Source organism: Zea mays, chromosome 1, assembly GCF_902167145.1.
Source record: "Zea mays cultivar B73 chromosome 1, Zm-B73-REFERENCE-NAM-5.0, whole genome shotgun sequence".
Lineage (NCBI taxonomy): Eukaryota > Viridiplantae > Streptophyta > Magnoliopsida > Poales > Poaceae > Zea > Zea mays.
The window spans coordinates 282937674-282955380 of NC_050096.1; the positions used below are offsets into that span (position 1 = coordinate 282937674).

At 45.2% G+C, this 17707-nt stretch overlaps 1 protein-coding gene across 26 annotated transcripts; it reads right to left on the reverse strand.

Annotated features, from left to right (window-relative positions):
* Positions 1 to 8721: 8721 nt before the first annotated feature.
* Positions 8722 to 17486, reverse strand: LOC103644007 (uncharacterized). 26 transcript variants are annotated; one of them, XR_004855635.1, is made up of 10 exons: positions 15723 to 15763; positions 14522 to 15647; positions 13219 to 13279; positions 12477 to 12565; positions 12298 to 12361; positions 11234 to 11286; positions 10712 to 10994; positions 10526 to 10586; positions 10256 to 10316; positions 8722 to 9088 (listed from the first exon to the last, which is right to left on the reverse strand). XR_004855635.1 is itself a non-coding variant. In XM_008667195.3 (9 exons), exons 2-9 carry the CDS (start codon positions 15475 to 15477, stop codon positions 8996 to 8998), a joined length of 522 nt encoding a protein of 173 aa, XP_008665417.1. In that variant the 5' UTR covers positions 15478 to 15647; positions 15723 to 17486; the 3' UTR covers positions 8722 to 8995. The 26 variants fall into 26 exon arrangements, 4 of the variants coding, with proteins under 4 accessions (XP_008665417.1, XP_020402526.1, XP_020402525.1 ...); XR_004855630.1 differs by having other exon boundaries at positions 10712 to 10792; positions 12477 to 12679; XR_002266563.3 differs by having other exon boundaries at positions 12477 to 12679.
* Positions 17487 to 17707: the final 221 nt, after the last annotated feature.

Below are 17707 nucleotides of genomic sequence, written 5' to 3' on the forward strand. Positions count from 1 at the left end.
CCTTCCAGGAGATTCTTGAGCTCTCCCTGGATTCGCCGACCCTCGGTGGTTGATGGCTCCGGCATCGCGCGGAGGAGCATCGCTGCGGCTGCCAGGTTCTGACCAACCCCGTTGGATGCGGGCGGCGGCCTGACCCTGACATCGTTGGCGACGCGGTGCTGGAGACCTTGGGGCAGGTGACGTATTTCTCCGGCCAGGGGTTGGCCCGCCCATACCTGCCCGACGTCCCGACGGATCGGCTCAAGCGCTCCTGTTCCCTCGTTGAGCCTGGCCTGCGCCTCGCGGACTTGCTCGAGTTGTGGGTCGTAACCCCCCGCCGGAGCGGGGACCACAGCTAGCTCCCGTGGGATGTCGGCGCGAGGCACCGGCCTAGGAAGATCACCGTCCTCCGGCATGCCGAGATGGTTGCCTTCGGAGGGATCCCCTAGCTCGATGTGGAAACATTCGCGGCTTGGGCCGCAGCTCTCGTCGCCAAGGCTACGGCTTCCGTCGGAACAGTCGGAGAGGCAGTAGTCACATGCGGTCATGAAGTCCCGCATGGCACTGGGGTTGCCAAGTCCGGAGAAATCCCAACAGATGCTGGGATCGTCATCTTCCTCGGACCCAGAGGGCCCGTAGGTCGAGACGTCCGTCAGCCGGTCCCAAGGCGACCGCATACGAAACCCCAGTGGGGTTGCACTCGCCTCAATGAGAGCGCCCGCCAAAGCGAGGTCGTTTGGCGGGTTGAGGCCGAGTCGAAATGACGTAAGATGGGAGTTAGTCGGTACCTTTTGGTCGACGAGGAGCGACGTAGTCACATCGGGGACTGGTTGCACCGTCATCTCAGGTACGAGGGCGACGTCTTGCAGGCTTTCCGCGAGCGCGCCGGCGTCGTCTTCTTGCTCGGGGTCAGCGTGTCGCGGGGGGACGGCGCTTGCCTTCGTCTCGAACGCGAGGTCGACGTCCGGCGTGCCTTCCGTTGGGGCGTCGGGGGCGTCGATTCGCTCGACGGCCAACGAAGCGCGGCCTCCCGCTTGGCCTTGATGGCCCCGCCTCCTCCTCCGTTGGCGGAGGAGAGAACGGAGCGAGCTCGAATGTTGTTCTTCCACCACGCGAGGAAGGTGTCGTCGATTCCGCCGCCGGTGGGCGGGTTGTCGGCCGCCATTGTCGTTGCCGCGCGGCGGTGGAAGAAGTATCATGTTGTAGCTGCCGTCGAAGGACATGAACTCAAGAGTCCCGAAACGAAGCACCGCCCCGGGCCGGAGAGGTTGCTGGAGACTGCCCATCTGGAGCTTGACGGGGAGCTGTTCGTCAGCACGCAGCGTGCCCCTACCTGGCGCGCCAACTGTCGGCATTTCGAGACAGGGGGGTCCCTAAGCCGACGAGTGAGTGTGCTGCGTGCCCCAGCCCAGATGGGTCGAGCGCGTGGGCGAGCGCGAAGGGGGGAGAGGCGAGGTGGCCGGAGTCGGGCGTGAGAGAGGTGGAAGTCCCGCGGCCTTCGTGTTCGTCCCGCGCCCAGGTCGGGTGCGCTTGCAGTAGGGGGGTTACAAGCGTCCACGCGGGTGAGGGAAGCGAGCGGCCCCAAGAGAGCGCCTGTCCCGTCCTCGGTCCCGCGCGGCCAACCTTCTCTAAGAAGGCCCTGGTCCTCCCTTTTATAGTCGTAAGGAGAGGATCCAGGTGTACAATGGGGGGTGTAGCAGAGTGCTACGTGTCTAGCGGAAAGAGAGCTAGCGCCCTAGGTACATGCCAATGTGGCAGCCGGAGAGGTCTTGGCACCTTGCTGGCGTGATGCCGTGGCTGTCGGAGGAGCGACGGAGCCTGGCGGAGGGACAGCTGTTGGAGCGGTCGAGTCCTTGCTGACGTCGCCCTGCTTCCGTAAGAGAGCTGAGGGCCGCCGTCGTCACAGAGCTCGTGGAGCGCCATCATTGCCCATCCGGCGGAGCTGGCCGGATGGGACGCCGGTCTTGTTCTCCGTGACCCGAGTCGATTCGGGGTAGGATGATGATGGCGCTTCCTGTTGACGTGGCAGGCCTGTGCCCTAGGCAGGGCGGCGTGGGGGCTCCTCCGAAGCCGAGGTCGAATCTGTCTTTCGTTGCCGAGGCCGAGTCCGAGCCCCTAGGTCGGGCGAGGCGGAGATCTTTTAGCCGAGGCCAGGGCGGAGTCCGAGCCCTGGGGTCGGGCGAGGCGGAGTTCGCCGTCTTCCGGGTCTTAGCCCGAGTCCGAGCCCTGGGGTCGGGCGGAGCGGAGTTCGCCGTCTTCCGGGTCTTAGCCCGAGTCCGAGCCCTGGGGTCGGGCGGAGCGGAGTTCGCCGTCTTCCGGGTCTTAGCCCGAGTCCGAGCCCTGGGGTCGGGCGGAGCGGAGTTCGCCGTCTTCCGGGTCTTAGCCCGAGTCCGAGCCCTGGGGTCGGGTGGAGCGGAGTTCGCCGTCTTCCGGGTCATAGCCCGAGTCCGAGCCCTGGGGTCGGGCGGAGCGGAGTTCGATATGGCGCCTTTGGCAAGGCCTGACTGCCTGTCAGACTCACTCTGTCGAGTGGCACTGCAGTCGGAGTGGCGCAGGCGGCGCTGTCCTTCTGTCAGACTGGTCAGTGGAGCGGTGGAGTGACGGCGGTCACTTCGGCTCTGCCGGGGGGCGCGTGTCAGGATAAAGGTGTCAGGCCACCTTTGCGTTAAATGCTCCTGCAACTTGGTCAGTCGGTGTGGTGATTTAGTCAGGGTTGCTTTTGAGCGAAGCCAAGGCCTCGGGCGAGCCGGAGGTGTGTCCGCCGTAAAAAGGGGGGCCTCGGGCGAGACGGAAGTCTCTCGAGGTCGGCTGCCCTTGGCCGAGGCTAGGCTCGGGTGAAGCGTGATCGAGTCACTCGTGTGGACTGATCCCTGACTTAATCGTACCCATCAGGCCTTTGCAGCTTTATGCTGATGGGGGTTACCAGCTGAGAATTAGGCGCCTTGAGGGTACCCCTAATTATGGTCCCCGACACAACTGTTGAGTAAAAAATATATTTTAAGACTCTAAACACTCTAAATGCAATTCTATTTCAAATTATATGACTCTATTTTAGAGTTTATTGCTGAAGATGCTCTAAGACATTGTCTCGTGTTAGCCATCGAGTTCGAATTTTCCAACAACGGCAACCGAAATTTATCGTAAGTAACCTCACAATAAAATCACCTAAGTAGTAAAATAAATGTATCCAAAAGAAACCTCATAATTTGTATTGGAATAGAATGGGTGTATTCTAAAACCATGTAAAATTGCCTTTTAAAATTCTAACTATACGCACAGCCTCTTTTTTAAGGAAAAGCGCGTGGCACGCCTGCTGGGCCACGCAAGGGCTCCTCGGCTTGCTACTTGCCTGGTTGGCCTGGCCCATTCCTCCCGCCTTTTTTTCTGTTACAAAGACGGATCATGGATCCAAAGCACCAAACGACGGGAGAGGCCCACTCTTCGGTGCCGGCAAGGCCTTTTGCAACCTGGAACGTTCTCTTGGTCCCCGGACTCGGCGCGCGTGCTGCCGCGGCCGTGCACGGTGCACCCGGCCCGGCACCACCGCACCAGTCCCGCGAGCTGTACGCACTGCAGCTGTGTGTGTGTGTGGACAGTGGACTGCAGGAGCAGGACGCCCGCCCGCCCGCCGCCGCCGATCGAGATCACGGTGTTGAGAAATACGTTACCACGGATCACCAGATCCGCTCCCTTCCCTCACATCAGCAGTAGAGGCGCAAGAAGATGTAGAGAACCCGTCTCCCTTCCCATAAGCACGACAGAGGAAACACACGAGACACTGGATATAGGGTTGGGCCTCTGACCTCTTTCTGATCTCTCTTCCATATAAGGGGTACATGTTCTATATATAGAGACGCGATAGCCCTCAGGGCTATATTCGGTATTTGCCCACATAACCCTTCATTAGGGTTTCTCAACACTCCCCCTTGGGCGAATACCGCGACCAACACATGCCTCGTTAAAACTCAAAAAAAACCCAGTGGGAAAAATATGGAGAAAGAGTGCATGGTGATACAAATTGCATTTGCACTTTGTTGCCTCGTTAAAAACCTCATGTGAGAAACTTCAAGAAAACTCACCAAGGGAAAAAGAGTACAACAGCTGTCATCGGGACAGAATCCGATCCTCTGGGATCTATATTCTACTGAATCATCTACAAAGGCTAACTTTAGAAATGTGCTCCCCCTGATCCTTGCAAAACTGTATCAATATGGCAAAATATTTTCTTCTGGAAGTATATGCACATATAGATTTAGCAAACAGGTTGCATATCCTTGCAAAGATTATTTCAGGAACTTCACCTCAACCTACTTCTAGGATACACGAGGTAAGTGCATGTATCAACATAAATAAGCCACTTCGACTAGTGGTGTTCGATCGACTAGATCTACATATTTGATAGAAACTTCCATAAAGGTTCACATATTGATCATCAAGCTGACGCCTTCAGGGCATAGAATATGACATTTATTGTCACACGATTGTGATCAATATAAGCATTCGCTCCCCCTGACGATGACCTATGTCAAAGTCGTTATCCCTCATAACTCAAGCATATTCTTCAAGATATATATCTCATTGTTCATCTGGAATAACGAGAATAAACGAGGTTGGGGTGCTATCATTTTCTATCTTACACCACAATTTATACATAGTTGTGCAAAGCAAGTAACATGTCCTTATATAGGACTTAGGGGATAATATAGTTGCAATAATACATATTCTAAATATGACACATCGCTCCAGGCGTTCATCCATTGCAACATCTATGATGGTGTAACAAAAGTCCATCAAAGACCGTAATCCATCAGGGATTTTTCATCGATCAGATACATCGTTATAGTCTGTCATTCTAGCACAATGGGGATATTTTTGTCAGTAACACCTAAACCTTATAGGTTTCTGTCATCGGGGCTTTAGAGGATACCGTAATTCCACATCAAGTGGAAAATACCAAGAGTAAAACTCGTGGAATGCACATGTGCTTATTCGGTGAACTTCAAGTCCTTTGGTACCTCATCTTATTCCTTTTCGGGTCTGTATGGGTCTTTATCCCTTTACGTGGATTATCAAACTTTGGTGTTTAACACAGACTTCGTTTCTTCTGGATAGGTTCCATCTGGGAACGATAGTCTCAACTACGAGATATTCTCCCTACATAGGAGAGTGATCATTCATCAGGAATGTATTACCCAGTATGAGATTTATATGTTGCATATTTATAATTCAAAGATATGAGTCCTCATAGGATCTCATGACGGATCTTCAGAATCCTATTAACTGCATATTTTAATGCATGCCATTTGCCAGATATATTACATAGCGGAACAGTGTTTATTCAACACATACGTGGGATGGGTCTCTCACAAGACCACTTGAACCATCGCATTCACCACACATTATTTCAATAGTGCCCATAAATGTCCGAAATTCAAGCTCGTGACTTTCATTTTGCGATTATTGGTTCAGCCTCGATTGCATTTATCATTGACCCGATAAGAGAGCTTCAAGCACTCATGCCTAGGACTTTGTTTTGGATCCATTTGCAATCTATAGAGGCAAGATAGGTGTCGACACATTTGTCTCCCACATTTAATAATGATCTCCGTTATTTCCCAAAACGAAAGATTCATTGTTCCATATTCCCAGCACAATGATATTGCGCGCATTGCTAGGAACTTCATCATCAAGATGAACCTCTTCGTGAGGCAAATCACCAGCAGGGCGAGTTCATCGGAGGAGAGTTATTACAGACCACGTGAATCTGCAATCAGAACATATGCTTTGACTAAGACCAATGGATCATATTCGCAGGCGTCCCCGAGAATAGATCAAATGTCAATAAGTCAAATGTGGATATTATATTAATCCCGGGTATATCCACATCTACATCAGGTAGAAGCATTCAGACCAATATGGTTACTCCTCAACGATTTCTGGCAAACTCCATATACACAGGAGTACACACCGAACGACATATTCAGTTTGACTTTTGTGCGTTTAATAGAATATTGAGGCATTACACTATATGGGCATTCCTCCCCCTAATGCCGAGATGTTCTAAAAACATACATATAAAATCCCCAACCACAATCATCCAGTTGTGGCCAATGTATGCTATTGTGGTGATTTATTTGGGAAATCTTACGCACATTACAGATAGGGGTTTTATGCAGTGAGCTTTGGACTTAGATTAATGTAGTGGCATGAATACTACATATTTGTCCTTCACATTAAGGGTTAGTCTCAACATCCAGCGAGACACGCAACAACAAGTTGCTTCATGGTTACAATTCTGCAAACTTATTGTTATTATTACCAAATGCACAGTCAATCATTAAGATTTAGACTAACATGCACAACACTATTTTATCCATAAGGCTTCTTCAGGGGCTCATGAATATCATTCGTCATTTGGAGCCATTAGTTGACTTCAGATCAACAAGTAAAATGACCATCAAGGTCTAACGCTCACAAAGACATTCACTGGTTGCATTGTGCTTTGAGGCACATAGGAAAATGTGTGTTTATATTGGTAGTAGAGTGCACGACATCAGGCCAATGCTGCCAAGCAGAGATTTTTATATGCAGAGATGTATAGTCCAGCTCGTTTTATTATTGCCCATTGTTTACCCAATTACTCATACCAATCTGAAATTGGGTATCAATTTATGCAACATTTTTAGGTATTATAATTTTGAGAGAGAATTTATAACAATAGTTAATAATTTGTGATGCTGCCAGCAGGACAAACATTTCTCCTCATATTATATACCAATTTGTTCTATAAAGCATTATTTTGATCTCTTCGTTGTTCGACAAAAAGAGAAGCTTTGGAATAGAACAGACAAGGCCAAGAATTCATTTTATCTAAAAAAATCACCATATAACTAGCTTTTGATGAAGCAAATGATGATAACTGCTTGGCAAGAACGAAACAATAGTGGTATCCGCCTAGGATCCATCTTCAACACCAGATAGTACTGCTCTTGTACGAAGAAATCATCAGGAGTAGAGAGGATACAACAGGTCTCTACAAGATCTTCATATTTCTATCACAAATTATCATCACTAGTAGTCTAGTGGTCAAGACATATGGCTCTTCTGGCTCCGAGGACCAAGAATATGTTAATGTCTAATTTAGCTACAACCTTTGTGGTGATGTGGGATTTCATAGTTATTTGTCTACTCTTCTCACTTTTGGTAGATCAGAGGTAGATAATGGTAAGCATGCCAAAGGGTGGAATTCAGTGTAGTTCGGCTACATAAACCCCAGGTATGTGTCCATTCAGGACCGACCTTTATCATATAGTTTACAGTGTATACCAAACTTGTCAAAGGACTATCCCGAGTCAATTCAGTGACTATAAGTATTTACAATTCCGAGAGATGTATGCGACACAAGCATAGAGATTCTAGATAGAACGAGTAAAGTGGTTCGACGGAAACACACAATGGTTTTTCACACAAACATTGTGAAAAAATTCTCAGAATTACCTTTCGATGTACTCGCAACTTCGTGTTGCTAAGGTACTAGCCATTTATCTCAAAGTTCGCTTCATGCCGTTCAGCGACAAATAGCAATGTGCCAACATCTGGTTGAGCAATGTATGACTGAGATTCTAGCATTTATTCATCTGACAAGGTCTTATTGCTTACTAATAAAATCCCAATTTGTGATGCTTTCTGTGCCAAAAAAGCTTTCATGCATTAATATTGAATTTCTTCAGGTTACTTCGGGTAAAACTTTATGCACGAGGAGAGAGCAGAGATTTAACTTATCTGTGTTTCATTGTATTTTGATTTAATTTCCCAGATTTAATATAGTTGTTATGACCACTTGGCGGCATATATAAATATACGATGCCACACAACACAATCAAACAAAATATAGAGTGAAAACAAAATTATTTACGAAGGTTGCGCATAATGTGACTTTAGGGGCTTGAACGACACACCACAATCCACGCGAGTACAAACTCTAGCGTTCTGGCGTCAACGTGTGTGTGGCCATCAGGGCAACAACAATACAACAAGCCTTTATAACAAGCGCAATTGTGGCTCGGTAGTCGGGGTACACAATAAGTCCACACAACGTGCACAACAGGTGCAACTGTGGCTTGATGATCACGACAGACGGACAGTGCCTGCAGGGCATACGAAAAATGTGTGACTCGACGATGGCGGTCCGACTCAACAGGAGCGGTCCAATTAAGCGAGACTGCGACATAGCAATCACATGACGCAGTCAATGCTTAGCCAATGCCATAACTCAGTCAATTAACAACGCAGTCTGTTCGGCATGTCTGAGTACCCATTATACAATTTAATCGTTCAACGTGAGTCCGAAAGCTCAAAGCGACACAAATACTTAGAGCAATTTGATTTATGCGTAGTATAACCTTCACATGTATTTCAAATAATTTTCTGCTATTTACTACAGGAAATAAAGCAGAAAAATAAATACCAATATTAATGCATAATCATAACACATCGGGTGTAAAAATATTTTTTTCCAATATTTAAGCATGCTTTTTTTTCTATTAATTATTTACTAAAATAATTATCCATGTACCTAAACATCAGCTATGATAAATGGAAAATTGAAAAATTAGTTAAGTATGTGGGCTTTCACGATGAACTAGGTGAGTGTCCGTGCGTTGCAACGGAAACATATGATACTACGATAACTTATATATAAAATATGTGTTATACTGTTATGCAAAAAGGTTTCACATGCCCTATTTTTATCAATATGACAACAGAGGATCAATATAAGGCCTTGGCATGGCTTCAGAAGTTCAGATTAACGAATTATGGAGCAAGAGCAACTATTTCTGGTGTTTCAGTAGAAAGAATGGGGATATGTGTTTCTCTCTCTCCTACATGTTACACAATGTGCTACAGAATGACACCTCTATGTCGCTGCTACAACTACAGAGAATAAATTATGGATTATGGGTGCCCTACTAAGTTAGCTACGCGTAAAATCTGGGGCGATTGACCCCCTAATGCTTCATCTTGGAGATCTCACTGAAATACACCTTCCGCACAAGGCGAGCCTTGTTAAAGCTCGCGATCTTCGTGTCCTGATCTTCAGTGCAGACAACTGCAGGGGAAATGAATGTGTCAGTCAGCAAGAGTGGAAAATGTTAGCAGAAACACAAGAATGGAAAATTATATGGTGCGCAAGTAGGCCGGCACCCTATTTAACTAAAGGTGTGTTTGGTTCAGTTTTTTGAACCAATTCATTGCCAAAAATCTAAAATCTCACACAAACGGTACAACATCATAATAGATTTTTAAAAGTCTATAGATTTCTCAAGTTCAATTCAAAATCACTATCTACCCCCAATTTTTCAGATTACTATTATTCATGTTACAGCTATCACTCTTGTAGTATCTACCATTGATAGTTGTTTTAATCAAATATATTTTAGCTTTCTCACAACCCTCAGCTCGAAGCAGATTTTTCATGGCTCACAATTAGATTCATATTTTCATAGATCTATAGGTGTGAACCAAACAGACCCTAAAACATCATGTTGTAATGTTCCAAAAAATCATCACAAAAAATATGTATGCAACACACCTAAGTGCAACAGCAATAATTCAGTTTGAAATTCATCTCCGATGTTGAGATTAAGAAAGCAGAAGTATCACTGTCAGCATATGGTGAATAGTGCCAGGTTGACTGCTTGTCTATTTTGTTTCTTGACATCTACAATGAATTCAAACTGGATTGTTGCAGCTATATTTAATTTTATGTGTACTGCATACATTGTCTTTATGATATTTTTGAAACACTGCAATATGGTATTTTAGCTAACGAGGATGCCAGCATCCCTGGGCGCTAAAAAATAAAAACTGCACTCCACAAGAAAAACATGTTGACAATGTTTACAAATAATCCATAACATACAACGTTTGCAGTCTAACTAAAAGATATACAACTACTTACAGTTACTGCAGTTTCATGAAAACATAATCTTGACTATTTGGTTCAGTTTTTTCATATGTATCAGAACATTGTTAATAGACAATATATATGAACAATGGATACAATAATACTCTTCAAGAATAGTTAGTGCAGAAGGGACCAGCCAACAAGTATCAAACTACCACGCTTTTTTGCCATACACTATATCACAGAACCTTCATTTTATTATCATGTCACATGATTAAGAAACGATAAATGACACAAAGTCACTGGTCCTTTAAGGAGAGTAAAAGAATGAAAAGGTATTTGGCCTGAGGTTGGCTACAAAATCATTACCTTCCGTCTAGTGGTGCTTGAAGTTTTCCAACAAAGCAAACTGGATCTAGGCTCCAATCTCCTGCAAACAGATCAACATTCAAAAAAGTCGTCAGAAGTCATCTTTGATTAAGAAACGCTTTTTTGCCATATACTATATATCACAGAACCTTCATTTTATTATCATGTCACATGATCAAGAAACAATAAATGACACAAAGTCACTGGTCCTTTAAGGAGAGTAAAAGAATGAAAAGGTATTTGGCCTGAGGTTGGCTACAAAATCATTACCTTCCGTCTAGAGGTGCTTGAAGTTTTCCAACAAAGCAAACTGGATCTAGGCTCCAATCTCCTGCAAACAGATCAACATTCAAAAAAGTCGTCAGAAGTCATCTTTGAAATCATGAGCATTTGATTCAAATGCAAATGCAGAAATGAATTAGCAGGGAAACAGGAGTATCAGAACTCAAGGGTTACATGAGACTGTTGACAATCAGCTGATGGCCACATAATTCCAGAACCGGGCCAGACGGCAGAAACCGCTACGAAGAATAAGGGCTGAAGCAATTGGGACAGTAGTGTCTTAGGCAAAATTTCTTTGTGCCCATTTGGAAACATGGCATTACAATGTTTCTTCTCTTATTGGTTTACTCCCTGTAGCTGGCTAATTATTCTATGTTGTTTTTTCCACTTCTAGGATTGGCGAACTGTCTTGCTTTTCTTTGAGCAATCTGTCACAAACTACTGGAAGAAGCATCAACTGCAATCACCAAAAGGTTAGATAATGCGACCTCAATGTTCTTTGCTTATGTCTTGTGAAACGAACATTTATTGGTGTGAATGCATTATAACCTTTTCTTGGCAAATGGAGTTTGTGCTGACCCATGTGCCTCAGAAAAATCATGGTTGGTGATTTGTTGAACATACTTCAGTTTTTTAATGCGTCCTTAGTTTTTTTATCTGTTGAAACAGGAAAATGAAGGGCCATCTCGGACTAACCTGCAGGAGCGTTTGTCGCAGGCTGGACTCTTGTGTGTCTACAATGTGGAAACCTGCATTGTAAATGGTTAGGTAAATGCTTCACTTAAAAATGGCAGTAAATGCTTCCATGTGCTCATGATCAAGTAGGTTTTATGTTCAATCTGCAGTTCTACACAAGTGCGATTCATTTTGATACTCATTTCTATTTACTTTCAGAGCTCGTGCTAACTGCCATAAAGTGCAATGCATCTATGACTGCCAATTGATATTATGCTCCTGCCATAAAGTGCATTGCATCGTGCTAACTGTACACTAATCTATGAGGATCTAAGACCAGTATTTGTTTATGTTTTCTCCTTTAGTATCCTATAAAAAATAGCACACCTAGACAACCCAGAAAATGTGTCGCAATAGGAATATCAGATTCTAACGCTGGTAGCAATCTCGAATGATAATATTTTTTTCCAAACAAGCGAGGTCACTAAACAGAAGCGGCAACAGATAAAAACTAAAGATAAAAACTAAAGAGTACAGATGAATATGTATAGAACTAAAAACAAGGGTATATGATAACAGTACCAGCCACTAAACACACATGGTTAATCACTAAAACAATTCTCTGACAACTCCTATAAAAAGATAGCAGCCACCAGAAATAAACCGCCCACGACATCCCCAATTGTAGTCTCTAAAACTGGCAGCAGTAATTGGTTCACTGAAAAATGACCATAATCAGGAAAACTATAGCAGCCACCAAAACTATACAGGTTTCATTAGTAATTGCTTCAATAAAAAATGTCCCCATGTGTAAATTTTCAGGTGGTATGTACAGACCTAAAAACAAGGGTATAGGACTACTTGTTGTGCTAAAACAATAGCTAGCACTAAACAGTGTATTCAGTTAATCATCCAAACAATTCTGTGATTAATCACTAAAACAATACCCATGGAGCAAATTATATGAGAATAGTACTTGAATCATACACAACATACCTATACAACAATATGACTACAATTTTCGGATACTAAAGTAACAGCAGAAAAAGCACGAACTGATTCTCTGGTGAATGGGTTGTCTGTACCTGAAGGAAGCAAGATCCGAGATTGGCTTTCCACATGTTCTTTCCAAACCGATAGCACGAACAGCTGCAAAAAGTTGCAAGCAAATAAGAACAAAACATCAGTGTATAACAACAACATCGTTAACATTGAAACATCTGGTGTCCTTTGGACGTTAAAAATTAGTATAAAGTATAGATACAGTGGGCATGGTCTTCTGTGGCGGCGTCACACTTAGCTTGCATTCTGAAAATGACCAACTTGGTTTGTTGAATCGACAAGATATGCAGCCTTGACAAAGAATGTGTGCACACCGGTGGCAATGACAACGGCCTCAATTAGTCGCCTCTTCCAGTGTCAACAAATCAAACATCATGCATTGAACTCTCCCTATCTTCTTTAGTGCTGGTGTTAAATGGCAAGAATTTATGTGACCAGAAAGGATAAATGAGCAGAACCAGAACAATGAAAAGGCTGATCTGGATTGAGATGTATAATTGTAACTCGAGCAGGTTAAGTTTTAGTGTTAACGAGGAGCAACATAACAACTGAAGTCCATGCAAAAAAGCTCATCTACATTTTGTGAAAGAAACAACATGTACTTCATATCGTCTGCTCAGATCTACATGCATGTTAGATTTTCCAATTTTCAACTAAAGTCCTTGCAAAAAAGCTAATCTACGTTTTGAGAAAGTAATTACATGTACTTCATATCATTTGCTCAGATCTACAGGCCTGCTAGTTTTTTCAATTTTCTAGTTTTGTCAAATTTCATGGACACTCAATTGAATATCCCATATACGAGGTCATCCTTTTGTGCTGAATATTTTGATTAGAAAATTGTGGGAAAATAGCACACATACAGTTCGTAATAGAACATGGATAAGTAACATTAGATGAACCGCATTAGGACAATTCAACGTCAATAGGAACCTAAGGAGTACCTGATGCTCTCTGTTTGCACTATCGTACTGAACTTATATTCGGATTTGTAAAGCATTCTTCCTGAAACACACTAAAGAGAATAAGTTAGATGTGGATAAAATCACTATCATGTAGTTTACAGTTAAATCAAAATTCATCAAATTAATAAACAAATTACTTATATTAAAATAGCACCGAAGTGAATCAACAGTGTCAGAGCAATTTTAAGGCAAATATAGAAGCAATGTGAGATTCCGAGAGTCTGAAGTTTAGGATAAATTCGATGGTTAAACACTGAGGTGATTCAAATTTCGTTGGCAGGGTAATTCATCAAATTAACAAACAAATTACTTCAGTTAAAAAGACACTGAAGTGAATGAACAGAGTTAGAGCAATTTTGACGTAGGTGGTGCAGAAGCAATGCGAGATTCAGAGTAGGGTCTAAAGATCAGGATGAACTTAGGGGGCAAAACAGTGAGATACTTCAAATTTCATTGACAGTGAGATGATCAACCAAGCAATGAATAGAATTCAATATGTAGGATGGATGGATATGCCTACCTTATGGAAGAGGGGTGGCATAGAAAAGACAATGCATCTAAAAAAGTCAAAATGTCTTATAATTTGGAGTGCGGGGAATATTTCCTAAAAAACTTTCTATAGTAGGACACTTGATCTACATTAGCTCTGCCTATAGGCACACACCACAACTGTACAACACGTAGACCAGTTGTTGTTCCTGACCGTTACCACAAATGAGAAACCAAATAAGAACCTTATGCTCGTACCACACACGCATTTAGCTAAGAAAACAGGTGGTTGTGTAGAGTGATTTGAGCTGACTACACTTCTAACATCCAAGCCTGTACTGGTTGGGATCATAGGTAACACTGTTCCTGGTTTGAAAGAACAAAAATGATCCAAGCATGGTTGTAACTGCAAAACCAAGACCCTGAAGCATCTAATAATTGCACCACTAAATTCATCTGAAGACTCTCAAGGTGAAAGCATAGCCCCAGAAGTCAACTATTTTAGCATTGCTACCATCTTGAGGAGGAAAAGGAAAAGAAGAGCAAGAGTTACACACAGAAACCACACTGTGTGCCTAATTCATTTCATACCGTCCTCAACTGGCCCTGAATCAACTGTTGGAACAAGTGCTATTTCAATTCATACTGTTATCAACTAACCCAAAATAAACTACTAAAACAAGTACTAATTAGTTCACTGCAGAGTCAGATTTTCAGTAAAGTAGCTAACTGGTAGACTATAATTAAGGGATTCGATGATATGAGTACGGCAGAGCAGAATTAAGCGAGTGACCTGATTCACCGAGGCGAGGCTTCACTTGGTGAGGAGGACCTCAAGGCAGGTCAGACCAACTTCAGTGAGGGCGTCACTTATATCAATGCTCCTACAACACCCATTGCCCTGAAACACATCCTCCTCATTGCCTTGTTGCGCCTGATGCAGCAGCAGTTCCCGATCCTAATCCCTTCACTCCTAGAACCTTCATGGCCTCTCCTCACTGGGCTCATACACGTTTTTATAAAAATCCCCTCACTCCCAGAACTAAGTCCAAAATATATTTCACTATATATCGAATCAGGATGTAGGGCAAAAATCGGAATGAGCAAGATTATATAAAAGATCTGACTTTCTTGCCTAGTTCCTAATAAATCCCCGCATCAATCAAGGATAAAAAGAGCCATACTATTTGTAGAATCCTTACTGCGGTAACAACGGATCATCAACGTAGTCGCGAAATAACGGATTGGACATACCATATAATTTATCCAGAAAGAATTTCCCTACCTTTCCTATTTTAGGGAAAATTAGCAGCAACAACTCGTTTCCTACCATGAGATCCAAACAAGTGCATGCAGCCTCACCTTTTATTCCAAGAATATTTATAGCTCTCATGCCTATCTTCTGAGTTTTTTTGGTAAATCTGTTTACAAAGCAAATAGATAGAACATGAAAAGTGCATAATCTGAACTGAAACTCCTTATATTTTGTTAAAAAGATACAATTGAACTCCACCGCTAAAAATAAAGGAAATATAAGTAGAGTATACTTGTAATATGATATGAATCAGTATTAGAAAAAATGTGTGACATTCGTAAATGTCTGTAGTATTTCTCTCACACTTGTTTAGTATGTTTAGCATCTGCAAGTTGAAAGGTCAGAACTCAAAACAGAAAGCAACACAAATTTAGATACCATTTCTCCAAGTAACATCTCACTACCTCATTTTTCCTACGAGAGAATATCTGCATGTGCTTCTCAGGTTCCACAAGCTCTGCATAAAGTTGATCTGCAAGAACTTAAACAAAGGGCGTATATGGCCACGTGAGGTCATCCACCTTGAGGTGCATGGTGAGCACCTCGCCTCACCTTTCCTCAACGGGCACCAGAAGCCACACGGCTCTGTTCCCCCTTGTGCACACTGCAAAAGTGGATATGAGAAAGCAATGTAGAAGCACACTGAAGGACACAAACACAACATACCAAAAAATCCCACCTGGCTGTTGGCCCCAATAGGGACGACCTTCCACCCGCCGTAGTTGCCAGCTGGGTCGCTCAAGTAGAGCTAGAAGCCGTGGTGCTTGTCCCACCTTGTGATTAAGGAGATCCCAAAGGGCGGAGGCCTCTGGACGTCAGCGGAGTGCCAGATTTGGAAGAGCTTGGAGGTCACCATCTCGCCGACGAGGACCACGCTGTCGGCCACCAGGATCTCGAGGGTTAACCTGGTGTTGCTGATTGCCTCCATCGCGACGGCCTAGAAGCAGCTTTGGGGAGGGAGGCGGGCGAAACGGCGGAGCACATCAGCACGGCACGCCTAGGCCACTGCGAAGCCGATGTTGGTCGACGCCTCCTCCTAGCGTAGCGGCATGACGTGGTCGACGGCGGCCTCGACGCCTTGTGAATAAGGAGATCCCGAAGGGGCAGAGGCCTCCAGTCGTCGGTGGAGCGCGAGGTCTGGTGGAGCTTGGAGGTCATCTCGCCAACGAGGACGACGTTGGCCACCAGGATCCCGAGGGTAGAGGAGGAGAGCGGAGGTGATGGGTTTCGCCAGATCTTGTGAGAGAATTTGTTGGGGTCGAGCGCATCGCGGGCGGCGACAGGCGCTTGGCGGTCGGGGTGGAGCGCATCCCGGGCTGCGGTTGCGATGCCAAGGCAGAAGGGAGAGAAAATCGAGGGAAAGAGGAGCCTTGGTGAAGGTGTGGGCAACAAGATGAACGGTGCAGATATGTGGGCAGCAAGATGGACGGTCCAGATCGACGGACGGCAGAACGGCAGGCTACCTTTACGGTTTTAATAAGTAGTAGAGATATGTGCACGTCGTTCTCACTGATTAAGCCAAGTGCAACTACACGACCATGGCAATAGGAGACCTCATCTCATGGACATGCAGAGCAGCGGACGTGCATACAATATTTTGTTTCTGAGCCAACCGTTGCCGCACCCGCACAGACTAATGGAGTCACGGTTCCACTTTTCCTGGTAACCGTTTTGACCAAGATTCTACCGGATCGCATGGGAGCGCGTGTGGCTGGGTGTCGACCTGGTCCGCCATAGCCACGACACAAGCGTGCTAGTATCTAGCAGTTGCTTTCTTCCTCAGTGTGATGGCCTGAAAGGCTAGAACTGATCCGGCTCTGGAAAGATCAGCAACACGGAAGGCCAGAGAAGATGAATCCATCCACCCACACCGCGCATGCATGATCGGTCCTGATCCAGGACTGGCCTGTGTATCAGCATGGGGCGTTAGCGTTCAGCGCTCGGTCGCTAGAGACTCGGCTACAGGCCGCAGACGCCAGCCGAGGCTCGGCGCTGTCCTGTTCGGTGCGAGGGCGCGGCCTCTGGCGCTGCTCCCCGATAACACGCGGTTACTGGGCGTCTCCGGCTTGATCTTTGGGTGATGTATCTCAGTCCTCTTTATCTTCCGATTTATCGCAACGAATCAGGAAGAATAGAAAACATATCACTCTATTGCGTAGAGGAATCGAAGACTGCCGCATAGGACAGTTCGGCTAGGCCGGAGAACCTGCCGGCGTGGTGGAGAGTCGATGCAGATCGGGTCCGCAGCAACATCGAGGTAGAGCGTGCTGATAACGTGTTGAGAAATACGTTACCACGGATCACCAGATCCGCTCCCTTCCCTCCCGTCAGCAGTAGAGGCGCAAGAAGATGTAGAGAACCCGTCTCACTTCCCATAAGCACGACAGAGGAAACACACGAGACACTGGATATAGGGTTGGGCCTCTGACCTCTTTCTGATCTCTCTTCCATATAAGAGGTACAGGTTCTATATATAGAGACGCGATAGCCCTCAGGGCTATATTCGGTATTTGCCACATAACCCTTCATTAGGGTTTCTCAACACACGGGACGGCCGTGGCGTTGCCGTGGGCCGGTGGGCGTCGCGTAATCTAGCGCGCATAGATTCATGCGCCGCCGCGTGGGCCTGGGCCGGCTTTGTAAACGCGAGGCGCATCTGGCGTT